Genomic DNA, 19,605 nt, shown 5'->3' on the forward strand with positions numbered 1-19,605 from the left:
AGGTAATAAGAAATTTCTGTATACAACTGGGCCTTGATTAAAAAAAAAAAAAGCTTTCTAACCGGACTAATTTCTTTGAAAGCATATTGTGTTTACCTTTTCATCTATGTCTAGAATTTACCATGTCCTTCTGACTTGCTATCCTTCCAAAAGAAAAGAAGAGTCCAGGAAAAAAAAGTTTCAGAATCAAAAAAGATGTAAAATTCAAGATTCTAAGCTTTTGACGTATGTATTTCAAAAGTCCCTAATAACCTGGAGATGCCCCCCCCCAATCTAAAGGCCACCGCTGGGCTTTCACACTCTTACAGAGGCTAAGCACCCCAACTCTGCCCCCACTGTGATCACCGAGCCTCTTGACACGGGGTTAGGTGGGCAGCCCTGGGCCCCTGGGGGCCAGCTGTCCACAGATAATGGGTTCTCACTCCATCCAAGCTGTGACTCAGAACAAGCCAAACCCCAGCTGATGGTGAGATCCAGTTTACACGCCAGTGGCTCATGCTTAGTAGAGACTGGCTTTTAAAACCTGTAAGTGTTAGGTTTTCGTCGATTCTCACAGAGACTTTGACAGGGGAGATGTTAGACTCATTTCTCTAAGTAATACTTTATTCGGTAAAGGTTCTTGAGAAGACAGTTTTAAATTGCTAGCATCACTTCTACTCCAATGCTCCACACAGCAGGACTGGCCGAATCACCCCCAGGTTGCAATTCCACGTTCTCTGATAGTGGGTAAGTCCCCAGGCCAGCTCCCGGGAATCAGCCGCAGGCAAGTAGAACTGCCAAGTAGCTCGTAGGTGTAAGTGCAGTTTCCTCCGCGGGAGCACCTGCAGTGCCTAGTAGCATCAAGATGCTCAAGTCACTTCCCTCGGAAGGGGTTTGGTGAAAACTGGCAGCTTCAATATAGCAGGTCAGATTCTCTCTTTTTATTTATTTATTCATTTATTTTTTGGTCTAAGGTATAGATTTCCAGTGCTCTGCACCCAGTGGCCCAGCCTTCCTACTTCAAGTCTTCTGCTTGGTGTCTCCCATTTCCCCACGCCCAGAAGATAACAGTGGGGCCTGGCGTGGAGGCTGATGAGCCCTGCTGGCTCTGTGGGTGGGAGAGGGGGGAACGGAGTGAGGACAGTCGTCAAACAGCCGGAGAAGCTCAACCTCCCAGACTCGCTGGACCCTCACCAGCCCTCGTGTCTGAGGTCAGTCCGAGTGGCCTGGGGCCACAGTTGATGTCTGCAGGAGAAATGGAGATCTGTGCCCAGACACTCGTGTTGAGCCGGATTTCAGGTCAAGGGCTTGTCACGAGGAGTGTGAACTCTGACATCATGAATCCCATCCCGGCTGCTGCTGCCACTCTTTTCACTAAAAGGAAATAGAGGCTCCCCCCACCCCCAAACCCCTAATCATGGTGAGGCAAGGCCCGAGGGACACACCTACGTCCACTACGGTGAGGAGTAAAGCATCTTCTGGGTTTTAGGTCCTGCAGGGAAGACGTTAGAGGCAGACCCACGACGCTGCACGAGCCCTGGCCTTAGGTCTGGACGCCAGGGCCTCTGCGGTCCAAGGAACGCTTTGGGCGGTGGCTGAGTCTGTTCTGCAGGACGTGGGTGCCTCCCAGGTTATGGAGGTGGAGCCCTGGCCGTGCACGGGGGCAGATGCTCCACGATGTCCCCCAGCCTCCACCTGGCTCCCAGGGCCTCCGATGTGGCTCCGGGAGGGAAGCAGCCCATCGGCCCAGCCGTGCACAGTTCACGTGTCTTGTGCTTTCTGTCTTTTCCTCATGACACAGGGCCAAGCACACCTGCAAGAAAACGCTGCTGGAGGAGGTGCAGGAGCTGGAAACGAAGTCCAGGGTGATGGGCAGAGCGATGCTCCGGGACAGTAACGGAAAGAGGTGGGGCTCCGGGCGCACGGTCCAGGGACCACGCCCCCTTCCCCGCCCCCTCCCCGCTCCGCCCCCGGACCGTTTCCCGCCTCTCTCCGGTCCCTTGTCCTCATCTAGGTTTCTCGGTTTCTCCCTCCCTCCCTCCCTCCCTTCCTTCCTTCCTTCCTTCCTTCTTTTTCTTTCTTTCTTTCTGTCTCTCTTCCTCTCTGTTTGAAGTATAGTCAGTTTACAATGTTGTGTTAATTTCTGATGTACATCATCGTGATTCAGTTATATGTATATGTGTGTGTGTATATATATAGTCCTTTTCAGATCCTTTTTCATTATAAGCTATTACAAGGTATTGAAGATAGTTCCCTGTGCTGTACAGGAGGACCTTACAGTTTATCTGTTTTATATACAGCAGTCAGTATCTGCAAACCCCAAATTCCCAATTTATCCCTCATGATCTTCTCAGTTTCATTGTGTGCACAAGGTGCCACATGTAGCTCGTGCTCTCCCAGGGGAATGAGAAATGTGACTTTCTGGGCCCCTGGGCCCCTGGGCCCCTGGGCCTGACCCCGCCCCACTGGGCGAAACTTGGGTTTTTGTGGGGTCTGGACATGGGTAGAACAGCCCACACGAGGACAGCAGAAACAGTAGCGTTACGTTCTTAAAGTGGCGAAGTTCTGCATTGGCAGTCTTAGCGAAGAGCGTTTGGAAGCCAGGCCTTCTGCTGTCGTCAGGCACGGTGGTTCTACTGAAAGGTGAGTTTCTGCCGCGAAGGTTTGCTTGCTGAAGAAGGCGTGTTACTCGTGTTGACTGTTGCCGTCCACCTTGAGTTCTCCCAGGGTTTGTTTTGCTTTTAATGAATTACTGTTTCCGGCTGGTGTGACGCACTGGCTGGTCCAGGGAGTCAGGGGCTGGGTCCCCTCCTCATTTCTCGTAGAACCTCCTCCTCAGACCTAACTGCTGGGCTCGTGAGTACTTCTCGCCTAACTGCATATGTTAAAATGTTACCAGATTGCATTTGGTTAAAATTCACTAAAGGAAGTTTGCCTGGGCCCAGGGACAGCTTGCAGTGTAAGAAGGAGCCTTTGCTGTACTGGAGACAAGGAATGTCTGGGAATTTATGGGCACGGCTCTCCTAGAAATGCTTAGAAGGAAACCTCTGTAGCCAGCTGCTCAGTGAACACAAATCTAGAGGCTGAGTTCTTCTGGAGATCCTACTATATTTCTATTCTGTTTTGTTTCTGTTGTTTACTTTACCATCTTTTAAAGCAGTGAAAACTAAGCTTTTTTTTTCTTTTTTGGAAAGAGAATCCCAACATTTTGAGAAGTGTTAGGAGGAAAGAAGTTGAAGACTATGTAGTTCAAGTTGTGGTTTTTGTATTTATTATGTACTTTTAGTGAGTCCACTAGCATTCATTGCATGGCAGGTGTGCTAATTGTTGTAAGAAATTATCAATCAACAAGATGAAAACCACTGTCTTCAATAAGCTTGAAGTCGTGACTGGTGGGGGCAGGGCCCGGGCTTAAAGGCGGCCTGTGTGTAACTGTCACCGGCAGCACAGGCCGCGGGTGAGCAGGGCCTTCCTCACCATTAGACACTTCAGGCACAGGGCTTAGCATCCGCCAGATGGTCCAGATCTACAGAATTCTCTGAGACCCAAAAAACAAACAAATAAACGTGCTCCTAGGCTCTAAAACTGGGGAGACGCCTCTGCCAGTTGAAATGAATAAACATTTAAAACTCTCCAAAAACGCAATCTTAACTGTTAAGTGAAATAAGCACACTGTTTTATCCTGTTTGACAAGAAATTTACAAGCTCTTTTATGTCTCAAGAATTCTCAAGTATCCACAGTGGTTGCTGAGAGGTCATGAATGATTTCTGAGGAAAATGAGAATTTCAAAGCAAAATTCTGAAACTCCCTTCAAACATCGGACAGGAAAGCATTGCATAGAACAAGGAGTGAGAAACGAGCCTGCTCAGAGGGGAGCAGGGTCTCCTGGTCTGTGAGGTCCTTAAAACTGGGATGGGCAGGGAAGAGGCACAGGGGGCATCTGGAAGAGGTAGCAATCCCGGCAGGGCTCTGGCTTAAGAGCTCGGGAAAGAGCTTCACACCTGAGACAGGATGGAAGACTGGGCTTTGAGGGTGGGAAGATTCTGATGCACAGAAAGGATGAGGGCGTGTTTGTGGAAGACAGAGCGGCCTTAGTGAAGGTTCAGGTCAGGTGTGTGCAGGTAAGGATCCACTCGGTTCGGAGGCCACGTGCATCCGCAGAGCTCCAACCTGCATTTGAATTCTGGCTCAGCTGAGATGAGCCGTGTGGCCTTGGGCAAGAGATTTCATATAACAAGACTGTCTTCGTCTGTTATAGAAGACTGATGTGGGGGTAGCGTTTATGAAACAACACGTGTGACAGTGGTGTCTGACCCCTGGAGACCAGCACAGTGTCAGGGGCTCGTCTTCAGCTTGGCAGGAGGGTCATGATGTTGAAGGCAGTGACAGCTTGTGGTTGATAAAAAGAGTAATTTTTTTTAGGATAAAGAAATTTCTTTTATTTAATTGAGTATAATCAGTTTACAGTGTGTCAATTTCTGGTATACAGCATCATGTTTCAGCCATCTGTATACATACATATGTTCCTTTTCATATTCTTTTTCATTATAGGTTACTACAAGATACTGAATGTAGTTCCCTGTGCTGTACAGTAGGACCTTGTTGTTTATATATTTTATATACAGCAGTTAGTGTCTACAAATCCTGAACTCCTACTTTATCCCTTCCCACCCCTTTTCCATCCTGGTAACCAGAAGTTTCTTTTCTATGTGAGCCTCTTTCTGTTTTGTAAATAAGCTCATTTGTGTCTCTTTGTTTAGATTCCACTCATAAGTGTTATCATATGGTATTTTTCTTTCTCTTTCTGACTTACTTCACTTAGTATGACAATCTCCGGATCCATTTATGTTGCTGCAAATGGCATCTCTCATTCTTTTTTATGGCTGAGTAGTATTCCACTGTATATATATATACTACAACTTCTTCATCCAGTCATCTGTTGATGGACATTTAGGTTGCTTCCATGTCTGGGCTATTGTAAATAGTGCTGCTGTGAACATTGGGGTGTATGTAAAAATAAGAGTAACTTTTAAATTCACTTATCCTGTTGGCAGTTCACTTTCACATGTTCAGATGAGTCAGAAGAAAATCAGAGTTTGAAGGTGGTTCCCCTGCCTTCTGCATTTTGGAATCTCTTTTCTGGATACTTTAAATTACCCACAGTGGTAGCTGGCGTGTCTGTGAGCATGTGTGTCAGGAGGCCGCCATGGGATTCCAGCCTCCAGCCCCTCTGTCCCAGGGTCTGGCCTCACTGTTATGTTCCTCACAGAAGACAGTGCAGGGCCTCCATGCCCCTGCCATCTGACTTCTCCCTCCTAATTGCTCCCAGATCCCCTGGGTGGTCCATCTGCAGCCTGCATCAGGCTAGCTGCTCTCTGTGGAGAGGACTTGGCCCTCACGGTCGTTCCTCCATCGCCTGCTGGGCTCCTTTCACACCTGCTTGGGTTCCTGGGCTGCCCAGTGGCTGAGGCTGAGGGCCGGGGGAGGGGTGGCCCGGGGAGAAGGCAGAGATTTCTGCAGCCAGGTCCTTCATTCTGGAGATTTCCAGACCGACTCCCTCTTCAGGGCCCCTGAACGTTCTCTTCCCTCACTCCCCATTCCTTCTTCCCCACCCCAGGTGATGTTTGAGTTTGCCCACGCATCGCTCGCCAGCTGTTAGTCTGGCACGGAGTAGAAGTGCCGTAAATATTTGTTGACTGGAGACGCAAACATCCACCTGCACCTCCTGGTGCCTGATGTGTCCGCTCCTGTGTAAAGTGCCTCAGAGGGAGGGTTGGGGCCATCACTCAGCCTCCAGTAACAGGGTACTTTATCTCATGGCTTAAAAGTAGCACTTCACAGAAGTGCAGATGGGGAGATGGTCCTCCCTGCCGCCCACAGCCCCAGCGACCAGGTGTCCCGATTCCCCAGCCACCTTGACCATCCCTGTTACTCAGCTCAGCTGGGACGCCCTTGCCTCGGGCCTCTTCAGGACAGCTGCCAAGTCCCAAAACCCAGGTCCACTGGCCAGTACTCTGGCCATTTTTCTCAGGAATGTACTCCTAAAGAAATAGGACCAAAATCTTTATGCCTTAATCCTAAAAACCCCTTTTGTGCCAAATTACAATTTTGAAGTGGGAGCTGGAGATATTCAGGGTCCCTCCGTGCCCTTTATTCATTCAGGGAAATACGTTAACATTTTCTTGATCTTGTCTAAGCCCCAAACTTCTCCACAATCTTGGTGAACCTTCAGATTTCATTAACGTACTTCTGCCTTTTCCCACTGGCAAATCGTCTTCCAAAATTAACCTGCGTGATCACGCATAAATACGGTCCTTCTGACTCAGTGAAACGCGCTGATGACGTGACACGGGAGGTTGGAGAGCTCTCCATCCAGAGGGGACAGCGAGGACGAAATGCCCAGGGAACAGACAAAACGGTTTTTCCTGATTTTAGTTTGTCTTCCCTGGACGGAGCATTTTTCCTCGTCGCGTAACTCGTGCCTCAGAGACACTGGAAACTTGCTGCTGTGTGGATTGTTCAGAACACCTTCCCCAAACCACCTTCCCGTCAGCTTTACTGGGACAGGCCGGCTGCTCTGCGGGGAGACAGTCTGCCACGCACCTCATTACTTGGCGGCATCTGAAAAATCGAACTAAGGATTCCTTTTTTCAGTGTTTTAGTAATATTTTTTCCCTCTTTATTCCTGAAGTGAAGCTCATGATTTTTTCTTTCACTGGAAGAAAATCTACCAGGGGCCACTTACCTCTACGAATATGATTCAGACAAACGCCCAGAATGCCGTGCGATCCGACAGACTTAAATTGCTCTTCTCCCCGGTGCGCGGCAGAGGCTGCCTGGTGCTCGGCTGTTTTGTCAAGCGAGCGGAAAGGCTGACTGTATTTGGTGACAACACCTAGTTTTCCACATAGGCTTAGCCCGAATGAACAACAAAGAGGATGTTGTTTGGTTGAGACTGTTCATCACAGCTGGTGGGAGGGGCGTGGGGGGGCGCTCTGAGCAGATTTTCTCCAGCTTTAAGGTCAGGGGTTCTGGTTGCTGTTCCTGCCTCGGCCAGCTGGGCGGTGGGGCTCCCTGTCCCGTCAGGCTTTCCTGAGCGCCGTTACACTGAGGTCCTGCTGGTGGAAGCCCTGCGTCTGGCTGCACCTTGCCCTGGGCCACCTCCGCATCCCCCAGGCGGTTTTCTGTCCTCCGTGACCCCAGGCCTGAGCCGGCGCTCACCAGGGAGTCTAGACAGCCTGGCCGCCTTGGGAATCTGGGGGGATATGACCCCCTCCTCCGTCTGGGCCGCAGCCTGTGCCCCCCGGGAGTCCGCTTAATCAAGGCTGCTCTGCGCAGCCAGGGCGCCGGCGACCTGGGACTCCTAACGGCGTGTTACCTGCTGGAAACCGGAGGTCGGAGTCTGAAACACATCAGCCGCCCCACTCTCCTAGGCTCTTTTAAAACCAGTTGTATTAGGAAACAGAACCCCCAAAACTCCCCAATACATTTTGAGTGTAGATTCAGCTAGAGAATATCCAGTATGCTTTGATCTTTAAACAGAAATCCTTTGGTCTTTAAAATAATGTTTAAAAAGCCATTTGGCGTCGTCATACCTCCATCTGTGGTACAACTGCTGAGTCAAAGATGAGTATAAGCAAGGCCAAAAATATGAACTACACCAGCTTTCCTGGGTATTAATTCTCAGATATAAACTTTATATCATTTCAGGAAAGATCTCTCTTTTTCTCAGAGTACTGGCTGTTGGCCATGCGTGTCTCTGTCTTTTTTGCTTCCCTCCCATTCCCTTCCCATACTTCTCCCCCTACCCTGCCACCGAAAATATCTTGGTTTTTTTATTAGCCAAAAAGGATAGGCAATTACAGCATCATTTTTGTGAACCTCTCCAGGCCAGGTGGCAAGTGTCTGCCTCCAACACCTGGATAGGCTTTATTTCACGTCCAGCTGCATCTTTTTTCCACCGACTTGTCATGAAGCAGAGGAAGGCGCTCTGACTGCAGAGACAGACTGACCTGAGTTGGGCTCCAGGCCCTGCCACTCAGCTCTGTGACCTTGGCTGAGTGATTCACTTCTCTGAACTTTAGTTTTCTTACCTGTTTGATTTACGGTTTAAATAAAGTAATTCCCATTAAATCTACAGCACGTGCAGACATGCAGAAAGTGTTAGCACCCACAGGTCCCTAACTTAGAAGCGGAATCACAGTTAAATTTTGCTGGCCTTGTTAACACATCCGGGTTTTCCCAGAGCCCTGGGAGAGACAGCAGCACAGAAGATGCTCCGGGTTGTGTCGTGGGGTATGTCCCCTGGACTGGGGAGAAGGGCAGCCCTGTGGCTGACCCCAAGCCCTTGGAGCCCCACGTGCAGCTCCAGGGGGCTCCGAATTGGGGATGTCAGTGGCGGGGGTGGGTCAGCCTTTGGACTCCTGCCCCAGCTAGCTCCTGTTTGCAGAGAAGAGGGTGCAGCTGGCCAGGATGTCTCCCAGGGCCAGGCTCTGCTGCTGGATGGTCCCCGACCTCCCTCTGAAATGCAGCATTGTGTCTCCAAAAGAAACTGAGTGTATTGAACCCTGTGTGCGGAGGGACCTGACGGGGCAGAGAGTGTGGAGCCTTCTCGGGAAGACCCCGGGGGCGTCGGAGACACTCCTGGACAAGAGCAGGAAAACCGCAGAACAGGTGAGGAAACGCACTAGGGGCAGGGGAGCCAGCGGCCCAGAAAGTTCGCAGGGTTACCCGGCTGGGGGTTTCTGGGGACTGTTCGCGTCCCGGGCACAGGAAGGAGAGGGGGAGGGAATAAACTCTGAAGGAAGCAAGACGCCTAATGAGCACTTGGTTAATGAACACCTAAGCGGCCTGTGTCAGCTAAGAGTCCCTGGCTGTCTTAGGGATGTTCAGTCCCAAGAACATCGTCGTTGTTGTTGGCTGGTGTTTAATAATTAAAAACCACTTTGCTGAGCACCGTTTGCTACGAAGCAAGAGGAGGACTTCTCATCCACCTCTGTGCTGGAATCCACTCCGAGCCCGGCCACTGCCCTCAGCTTGTTGAGCAATGAGAGCATCTTTCTGGACCACCCGGGGAGGGTGGGGAAGGGACGCCGTTTCCTTGGGATGGAGGGAGGTGCGGTGACGGGGGCGGATTCAGTGTTGGTCAGCGGTTTGCTGGTGACCGTCCCCATCCTCTGTCTAGGATGACTTGAGTAAATCTGTTTTTTGGGATTATGACTTAAGTTAGCTCAATGGCAACTTTCTCTATCTGCCAACAAGACCTCTTCAAAAATCACTTCTACTCATGAAGTTACCGTCAGAAACGAACTAGCACCCCTGGCTGACTGCATCCCTTTTAAAGTAACGTGAAATATGTTAATCCTTTTTTTTTTTTTTTTTTTTGGCAAGCTGGTTTTACGAACCCATCTGAGCAACGATAGAAGCAATCTAGGGAAGACTTGAACTTTTTCCTCGGGTCTGGGTCATAGAATCTGAATGGTGATGTTTCACATTTCAGGCAGGGATCAGTTCTTCGGGAGAGTCTTAAAAGATCTTGGCTAACTGCTTTTCTTTCATTATCGGTGAGTCGTTTGCTTTTCCGGTGGCCTCCCCTGTCTTCCCGGCCTCCAGTGTGATGGGTCTCCAGGAGCAAAACATCCCAGTCGGCCAAACACGGGTGAGCAGGAACACCCACTTGGAAACTAAGTTACAGCTCACTGTCCAGGAACAACCAGGTTCTACAGCCTGTTTCTCTCCTAACTTCTTGGAGAAGCCAAGGCGGGAAGTGTAGGCTTTCTGGCACCCTGAACCTACAGGCATGGAGTGGGTTTTGTAGTGCCTTCCTGAGAATTACTGAGTGCCCAGGATGTACGGGGCTGTCGGGGGGAAGGAGCTGAGGAGTGGGGCTGGACATTTTAGTTTATGTTCCATGTCTGCTTTTGTCCCAACCCTCCCCTGAGCACGTCCGACCGGGTCCCAGGCATGGCCTTGCTGTGAGGGGTGGTGGCTCCTGTCTCGGCAGCTGGCACTCGGACAGGCCAAGTAAAGCCCATTTGGTCCCAGGTAAATAGGACATCGTTGCCCTTGTGGTTGAGAAGGATTTGGAGAATATGCCGAAGTCACAGCTAAGAGCCGGTCAGCCTCCTGTGGCAGGAGTGACTGCACTTAGCAGTAGATTCCTGTGTGTCTCCTGCTGGCACTCCTACGAGCAAATCCTCGTCTCCAGGACCCAGGACCCAGGACTGACTGCTCATCGTGGCGCCTTGGTTTTTAGCCATTCGGGGAGCCCCGTGAAGGCTTCCCGTTCTAACTGGGCAGTGATAACACAGTTATGCAGTGTTCAGTCTCTCTAGCCATTAGGATTGGCTCACAGCTCTTTTGGTGGCGGTAATTGGGAGTTCACACTTGCTAATGAGTAAACATGTTGGTTTCACAGCAACTAGAACCAGTGGTCAGCTGAGAGGGGAACCAGTCATTCGTGAATCCGCACAGCAGACGGGGTGTGGAGTGGTGGGGTGGGGGCCAAGTTCCCACCGTGCTAGGGCTCATGTCCTGTCAGAGGTGACACACAGTGAACACGTCTGTTGAGGACTGAGAGAATCAGTGAGGACTTAGAAGGAAAACGGGGCAGGGCTTTGTGATGGAGAATGAGTGGTCAGGAAAGCCTCTCTCGATGACACCTGCACCGAGCCCTGGGTGAGGCGCAGAGCCGACCAAACGCAGATCCAGGGCAGGAGCAGGGCCAGCAGCCGGCGGGGAGGCCAGGCAGGCAGCACTCTGGGGCTGGCTGGTGCCCATGCGATCCGGGCAGAGGCTTCTGGGAGGCGGCAGGGCCCAGATGCCCCCCTCCGCCCCCCGCTCACTCAGGATTCATGAGGCAGCCCGGGGCCTCGGGGTTTCAGCCACCAGAGCTGTGGGGAGGGTCTACGCAAGGGAAACACATGACCCAGTGTTCTCGAACACCTGATTACCGTCAGGTTTAAAACCATGGAATCCCACCCTTAGATTTAAAAGTTAGGTAAAATCCCAATTCATGAAACAGAAGGTATTTATTAGTATGAATTCATTATAAAAATTCAAATTAACACTTTTTTTGTCTTAAAGTCAATTAGTGGTAACACTGAGATGATTTTCAGAATGATTAAAACCTGACATTAGTATCAGGGCAGACAGGCGTGCACAGCATCTCTGTGGCCAGTTTTTCTGTTTTCTCTCGGGATAGACTAGGAAAGGTTCTGATACACAAAACTTAGTTGCCAGTCTTAGCTGTTTCACAGTTTACCTTCTCACCTCAGACTGTTTCTGCCTTTTGTTCTTGATTATATTTAATATAACAATGACATATTTGCTTAAATCAATATATAAATAATAATATATACATATTAAATAATTACACAATGTATTTATAGTATAAGTATTAATATAAATATAAAATAACACATAAATTTTGTTATTTTATATGAATGGACACATAAGAATGCTTTTTTGAAAACAGCAATATATAATTAATTACAACCTTTCTAATAGGTGACCTATTTGTAAAATCAAATATAAGAACCTTTAATCTGAGATCTTTACAGAAGCAAGTTAACTTGAAAACATCTCTGGTTTCTAGTATACTAAGATTTAATATGAATTATAGGAACTATTTATATGATCTTATTTTAGTTAAATATGTTTTAAATATTTATAAATTAAATTATAAATTATAAATTAAATATAAAAAATAATAAATAAATTAAATTATAAATTAAATAAATTTATAAATTAAATAAATTAAATAAAATAAACGTACATAGAATGCAATTTAAAATCTGGTGTTTGACTAACAGCACTGTGAATCAACACTTCAATTCAAAAAAATAAAAATAAAATCCAGTGTTTGGAAGAATAGTAAACAGTGCTGTAACCTGAAAAGCATGTATTATCCTTGTTTTTCAGCTCAGTCCCAAAATCCAGATGCATATAGTCTTCAAAAAATTTAGTGTTTATAAGAATATACACTTGAGAGTGAAACACCATTATTTTAATATTACTTACACTTCTAATTTAGGAATATAAAATGATTAACTTGAACTTAGGCGCAAGTTTTATGTGCCCTCATTTAATTTACTGATAACTAAAACTTTTCATCACTAATGGAATAAAAATTTTTTAATCCTGCCATATATTTCTTATTGCCAGTTCATGAGAACTTGTCATGATTTTTAGATATTCGGGTATTTCTAGAATGATGATTGTTGTGTTTATTCAAGTGTTGACGGAGCTCCCAGACCTGCTGTCCTCCTGGCCACGTCCTGCTTACTCAGAAAGCACTTACTTTTCTAAAAGGAACGTAAGACAGGAACTTGCTGGAAGTACTTTTGTCACATGGCACTTTGGGCTTATCCAGGCCACGTCTTTTCACCAACCTCAGATAGACGTTGAAAAGAACTCTCCAAGCTGGGGAGACAGAGCCTGCTCCCTACAAGCCCGGCTTCCACACGGCACAGCAAAGACCCCCCAGCCCTGGGCGGCCGAGGGTCGGCTGGGCGGTGCAGCCTGGTGGCCCCGCGCTGCTGCCTGACGTCACAGACGCTCAGTGCCCCGGACTATCTGAGACCCAGCGACCTTCCAAAGTAAAATCCAACTGAGCTTTTCTATTTCATAGCCCAGGGGAATGCTGCAGCTACATCTCTGTCCGTTTTGGCCTGTTTCTTTCTTCCATAAATCATGCTGTCCTGACTCAATCGCTGAGGACTGCAGTTCTGCTGTCCCTTAAAGGTTTTCACTTTAGTTTCTTTGGTGATTGGAAAGGAAGACACACTTCATCCCTCGGAAACAACTGATTTGTATCTGGGCTGTTTTGGAAGGACTGTCTCTGGGCCAAGTGCACCGTCTTGATTCCAGATGAAGGCTTGTCTTGAGCATCTTGAGGGAATTCTGTTCAGCGCAGCAGACATCCTTGTTTCGGCTTTGATCCTCACAGGCGACTTCTTCCTCCTCTTCCTTTTTGTGCAATATTCTCAAAGGGCAGAACCACCTCATTCCATCCGGCTTACTTCACAGCCGTGTCACGGCTGTGCTCCCTGCGCTCATTTCTTTCTGGAACGCAGCCGTTCTGCGTAGGTTTCATGGTCTCTGACTTTTGTTCCTTTATAGCCCTGCTGGATCATGGCCAACCCATGACACCATCAGAAAGAGCGTGTAGGCTCAGAGACGCACCTGCTGCTGATCCGTTTTGATTTTCTGTGCTGCTGTCATGTTGGTGTCAGCAGCAAATATTTTCACATACCTAACAGCGGATTGCTGTCTGTTAGATACACATATATACACACACACATGTATGTTCAGCAACATTTCTTATCTACCTCTTCCATTTCCAAGAACAAAAGAACATCTATTTCCATTTTTTAATGAAGTATAGTTGATTTACAATATTGTATTAGTTTCAGGTGTACAACATAGTGACTCAGTATTTTTATAGATTCTCCATTTAAAGTTAACTACAAAATAATGGCTGTAATTCCCTTTGCTGTACAGTATATCCTTGTTGCTTATTTATTTTATACATAGTAGTTTGTGTCTCTTAATCCTCCACCCCTATCTTGCCCCTCCCCACCGGTAACCACTAGTTTGTTCTATCTGTGGGTCTGTTTCTGTTTTGCTATATGCGTTTGTTTGTAGTGTTTTTTAGATTCCACCTATAAGTGGTATCATACAGTATTTGTCATTCCCTGACTTACTTCACTAAGCATAATATTCTCCAGGTCCATCCATGTTGCTACAAAGGGCAGAATTATTCTTTCTTTATGGCTGAGTAGTATGCCATTGTATATACACCACATCTTCTTTATTCATCCATCTGCTGATGGGCACTTAGTTTGCTTCCATATCTTGGCAATTATAAATAATGCTGCTATGAGGGTTGGGGTGCATGTATCTTTGCAAATTAGTCTTTTCACTTTCTTTGGATATATACCCAGCAGTGGAATTGCTGGATCATATGGTGGTTCTATTTTTAATTTTTTGAGGAACCTCCATACTGTTTTCCATAGTGGCTGCACTAATTTACATTCCTACCAAGAGTGTAGGAGGGTTCCCTTTTCTCCACATTCTCACCAACACTTGTTTGTTGCCCTTTTGATAACAGCCATCCTGACAGGTGTGAGGTGGTATATCATTGTGGTTTTGATTTGCATTTCTCTGATGCTACTGATATGAGCATCTTTTCATGGTCTGTTGGCCATCTGTATGTCTTCTTCAGGAAAATGTCTATTCAGGTCTTCTGCCCATTTTAAAAATTGGATTCTTTGTTTCTTTGATATTGAGTTGTATGAGCTATTTATATATTTTGGATGGTAACTCCTTGTCATTCATACCATTTGCAAATATTTTCTCCCATTCAGTAGGTTGTCTTTTTGTTTTGTCAGTGGTTCCCTTTGCTGTGCAAAAGAACATCTACTACCATTTACAGGAACAACAGAAGAAAATGTAACAACAGCAACAACAAAAACAAAACAGTTTACAGTGAAGCCTATCATTTCATTTGTTCTCTTAAAACTGTGTCCGACTGTGAGCAGTGCAGGCCCTAATACTCCCTTGACTTTTTTTTCTTCTATGAACCATTACCATTTACGTCCAAACACTTACAAACATTTTGCAAGTAGTATCATGATATTTCTTAAGTGCCTGTGAGTGGGCACATACTGTTGATGATCACAGAATCTGGGTTTTCCTCCTAATCTTCAGGGGTCAGCTTGGATAAAAGAGCTTCTGAGAGTTTCCCCGTGTGGTTGTCTGCATGGGTCTCAGTGTTGTCATCCTTCGTGGTGATGCGAATCCAGACAAGGTTCCTGGCATGTTGCCCAAAATCGTCCTGGGTGGTAAAGAAATAGAAAAGAGTAACAGAATGATGGCAGATAAGTAGACAGAGAATGAGAATACAACAGAAAAGTGTTTTAACAGAGTGATGGAGACATTGCCAAGACAGTACAGTACAAACCAGAGCTTGTTACCAGGGGAAGGCACTTCTGGCTGCAGAGGGAAACTCAGCAGATGGAAAGAGTTATCCAGGCACAATGAAAAGTTCAGCGTGAGGCACTGTGAGTCCAGCATGGTGGTGAGAAGTCGGGTTGGATAAGTAGGTAAGGGACAAGTTGTATGGCCTGTGGTGAGGCTGGGGCTTTATTCTGTAATGAACAGGGAGCCATCAAAAGCCTCACTTCGGAGAAACTGCTGTGGAGTGAGATCTTATGAGTATAGAGAACATGAAAGAGTCACTTGACCTTTCTTTGTCAGGTCTCTGCAGTTCCTCCTTGCAGAAACAAAATGAGTCTGTCCCCAGGCTCCCTCCCCTAGGCAGGGATGTGCCAGGACATGCAGACACCTGAGTGTCTGAAAGGCACCCCTCGACCCCACTCTAGAAAACGTACAGTGTGGAACGGTTTTCTCATAGGGGGGTGTCGCTCTGAGTGCTCCCCAGCAGGGAGGGAAGAAGTGGACGCTGTGGGGGGAGCATCGGCACATTTCTTTGCACCTCTGATAATCTGATGGGAGCTGCGCCCATCTCCCTGTGTGTCAGTTTCCTACTCGATTTTGGGGGGACTCACCATCCCCGAAGACTTGGTCTTCATGTTGGAAACATAGCATCGCCTCCCAGAGGCAGACGCACTGCGCGCTGAGGTCTCAGCATTCCCCTGCGTGGTACGGCCTCTCAGGAAGCACAGCGATCAGACACCAGACAGAGACTGTGGCTTTAAGTCACTGCTTCATCATTTTTATGGATGACCCAGAGAGAATCCAGGTAATAACAGATGAATAATTAATTTGAAGTATTCAATGCATTCTTTGAAAAATGCGTCATCCAAAGGGTTTTTTTTATTAGAGGAAAGGGAGAAGTTTTCCATCTCTGTGCCCCATATACTTCATTTTTCACCCAGTCTTTCAGACGCCATCCCAGTGTCAATCACAGTGCATCCTTCCACGGACTGCTGGGCACCATGAGGGAGGTAATCCAGCCAGACCTGTCAGGATAGCCTCACGTTGTGGGATCCAGGTGCGTCTGTTCAATGAGGGCTCATCTTCAAAACTGGAAAACGTGAGCCAGAGACAACGTGGATAGTCATCTTATTCTGCAATTTTAACAGCAGTGGTTTGCTTTCAGAAATACCAGCAGGTTTAGCATCTCTCCTACTGGAAGAAGACAAGGGCTTCACCTCTGGAGACCCCAGACCCCGTTTGGTGTCCTCTATCCGTGGGCTTACCCGTTTTCAGGAAACCCTGCTTTAAAAGTAGTGAAAGAAGGCTTGGCGGAGACGTGTGGGGCCGCCTCCACCCTGAAGATGCTTCTTTAAAAACGGGGCCCACAGAGGCTGTGACACGTTGCCAAAAACACCTTGGCCACCACCCAGGTGGAGGTGGGGTCAGGCTCCCTGCGGCCTGGTCTCCACCCGGACAGCCTTCACATGGCACCGGAGAACGGAAGGTGGGTTCCCTTTCCGTGTGCGCGAGCGCTCGACTATCGGCACAGAAACGGGAGGCACCTGAGGGTGGCTGCGGCCGGTGCCGCGCCCCGCGGGCCGTCTCCGCAGCTGTGGCTGCGGTTGGAAATGCGCGCGTACGCCGTCTCCGCGCTGCGGGCGGGGACGCCCGCTGCTCACGCCGCCTTCCGGGGAGCTCCCGGGCGAGAGGGGTGTTCTGGATGATGCGGGCGTTTTTCAGGAGACGTTTTCAGGTCTTTGGCCCAGCTGCTTGGCCCTGGGAAACAAAGCTGTGAGTATCCATCCATACGGGGTTCTGGAAAATAGAATTTCAGCTCCGGCTCCGAAGCAGCTCAGCTGGTGAGCGGGGACCTGTGATGGGGGTGGGGAGGTGGGGGTCCTGCGAGACCCCCAGCCGGGTGCGCGCCTGTCCCGCAGGGCTGCTCTGCTCGGACGCCGCCCCGCTGAGCCTGAAGGCGCCCGGCGGCGGCACGTGCGCGTGGGGCTGGGGACAGGCCCGGCCGGCAGGAGATGGAGCGGCACCCTCACACCGCCGGCACCCCGCTCGCCCCTGTCCGCGGCCGCTGTAGCCCCGCACGTGCGGACGCACAGGCCCCGGGCCGCGGCCCCCTTGGAACGCCTCGTGCAGCCCCGGAAAGGGCGGGCAGCCCGTGCACACGAACTGCGGGTTTCTGCAGCTCTTCCTGAGCCTCCCCGGGACTTGTTACTATATTTCGTCCTCCAGGGGGGTCTAGGGTGTGAAGGAGGACGAAAGGAGATTCTTCCACGTGCCGGGGGTGGCTGGGCTGGACTCTGGAGGACTCAGGACCACGAGTCCCTGCTTTGCAACGTCTTAGTTGCACCCGCCGCACCTGGTTGCAGAACGGACTTTGGGCAGCTCAAGACCACGAGTAAAGCGTGGCTGTTTATAAAGACCAATTTCTTGAGGTCCTCCAGCTCTCTCCAGGAGCCTGGCTGAGCCTGCAGTGACTCGCCCATGGTCTGAAGTCCTGTAAACGCACACCCTGGGCTGAGGCTGCAGAACCTCCTCCGTAGCTCCTACCAGGAGAGTGCACTGTCTTCCCCAGCGAAGGCAGGGAGGCAGCGGGGAGCCGCCTCCCCCCCCCCGGGAGCCCTCCACGCCTGCACCTGCGGCCGCCCCAAGCCTCCATCCCTCATTATCTGTGATTAGTATTTAGGAGGTTAATGGGTGGAGCAGCAGCTCATCTTTCTTTAATTACTTAAGCAACTGAGTTGGGGGACCTCGCGGCCAGCTCTGAATTATTCTGTTTGTTTGCATGCTGATTTGAATTTGTGAAGTCAGATGTTTATTACCCAGACCCAGATCCTGTGTGTATTGGGGAGGAGGTGCTAGGAAAAGAGGGATGGTGGTAAAGTTATTTTTATTGTAATTAATTTGCAGTTTAATGGGCCTCCAAGAAAGTCCATGATTTTAAAAGAAAATAACGGTCAGGAGAGAGATCCGCGGTTTCGAACTTCATTCAGATCTTCTTAAGTGCCAATAGGCAAATTGGTTTTATTTTTCTTATAAGGGCAAGTTCACATTTGAGAAATTTAATTGATTAAAAAATACCATTGAGTCATTATCCCCATGTCTTAACCTTCACGTATTAGCTGGTTTGTCAAGTCAATTTAATTTTCAGCACGTTTACATGACAAAGCTGCCAGCTGTACCCTCGGGAAATTATATTCCTGCCCAGTATGCTTCATTGCTCAAAAACCGCCCTCAACACCCGACTCCGGTCTCCCTGACCATCTCTCAAGCACCTGGTGCCACTTCTGCCGTGCAATTGTCACCTGTAACTGTCAGACCCCTTAGAAATTGCCATTGTTTTTTTTTCTATTTTTGTTGTTTTTTAAATTGAAGTGTAGCTGACGTACAGTATTGACTTAGTTTCTGGTGTCCAGCAGAGTGACTCAGTTACACACACGTGCGCAGCCTCTTTCAGCTGCTCCGCCATCATTCGCTAGTACAGGGTGCTGAGTGTGCCTCCCTGTGCGCGACAGGGGGCCTCGTTGTTTCTCTCGCCTTTATATGCACATCCTTCCCACCCTCCCGAGCTCTCTCCTTCCCTCCGCCATCACATTCACAGACTGGCCTACAAAAAGGGAAACTGAGGCGTAAACAAATACAAGGGTTGGTTTAAAGGAGATTTGAGCCAGGCGGTACCAAACCAGAAGGGGAGCTGGGGGGCCATGCAGATGTGACCAACCGTCGCTGAGAGCCCCATCAGCTGGCGGTGACCCGCTGCCCCAAGGTTCCAGTCCTCACCCTGATTGGGGCTTGCTGCCAGCCACCCCAGCCCCGACCGCGGGCCCCCGCAGCCTGAGGGCATCCTTCCTGACCTGGTTTCACACCTTTAATGAGGTCGTGGCTCTCCGGCCTCACCTGAGGGTGCGCTCGGGACTTGGGCCAAGATGCCTGCTTTCCATGGTGCAGGAAGGCGCTCGTAGCCAGACTGCATCTGTGAGAAACGCCCGCTCTTCTCTGGCCAAGTTGGAACATAGGCTCGGGGGGTCCTGGGGCCTGGAAATTCCCTTCCTGAAAAAAAAGCTCCTGTGAAAAGAGCCTGTGCCAGAGTGCCACCCGCTCCCCCGAAGAGGGGAGCTTGCAGGGGCCTCTGGGGGAGGACAAGGACCCAGTGGCCTTCCCCGCCCACCTTGGTCTTCGTCCCCGCACTTGGCCCCACCTGCATTGATTATTCCTCTGTCTCCTCACTCTGTCAGTCCTTCAACAAGTAGTTCTTGAGCATCTTGCGCATGGAAAGTATTCACTGTAGCTCCCTGTGCTGTGCAGTAAGTCCTGGGCCCTGTTTTTGGTGCTGAGCACGTAATTGGGAACAAAATCCCTATTCCAGCCCTCAGAGCCTACATTCCAGTGGGGACCACAGACAGGAAACACAAACCCTTAGTGAAAAGGGCTGAAGACAGAGCAGGGACAGTGCAGGAGAGGGGCGGTCTCCCGGGGACTGGTCTGCAGGAACAGGGGCAGGGAGCCACTGGCACATGGAGACAGAAGTGCAGAGACCCTGGGGTGGGAAGCTGTCCAGAGAGGGCCAGACGGCCAAGTGGCCGGAGCAGGAGGTGCGGAGGGCTGGTAGGAAGTTGGGTTTGAGCGGGTAAGTGGCTCCTCCAGTGAGGGGAACCAACGCTTCAACAGAA

At 49.2% G+C, this 19,605-nt stretch overlaps 1 protein-coding gene and 2 long non-coding RNA genes across 4 annotated transcripts in view; 1 reads left to right on the plus strand and 2 right to left on the minus strand.

Annotated features, from left to right (window-relative positions):
- Positions 1-19,605, plus strand: part of ATP8A2 (ATPase phospholipid transporting 8A2) — a 420,398-nt gene that overhangs the window by 379,175 nt on the left and 21,618 nt on the right. For both annotated transcript variants that reach the window (XM_072976043.1, XM_072976044.1), the window contains one exon: positions 1,781-1,885. In XM_072976043.1, coding sequence (XP_072832144.1) covers positions 1,781-1,885 — 105 coding nt within the window. The remainder of the gene's footprint in view (positions 1-1,780; positions 1,886-19,605) is intronic.
- Positions 583-1,911, minus strand: LOC140701070 (uncharacterized). Its single transcript, XR_012079840.1, has 2 exons — positions 1,425-1,911; positions 583-1,224 (listed from the first exon to the last, which is right to left on the minus strand). It is a non-coding gene; the product is annotated as an uncharacterized lncRNA (long non-coding RNA).
- Positions 15,803-16,524, minus strand: LOC140701072 (uncharacterized). The gene is made up of 2 exons (XR_012079842.1): positions 16,207-16,524; positions 15,803-16,074 (listed from the first exon to the last, which is right to left on the minus strand). It is a non-coding gene; the product is annotated as an uncharacterized lncRNA (long non-coding RNA).

Source organism: Vicugna pacos, chromosome 14 (assembly GCF_048564905.1).
Source record: "Vicugna pacos chromosome 14, VicPac4, whole genome shotgun sequence".
Lineage (NCBI taxonomy): Eukaryota > Metazoa > Chordata > Mammalia > Artiodactyla > Camelidae > Vicugna > Vicugna pacos.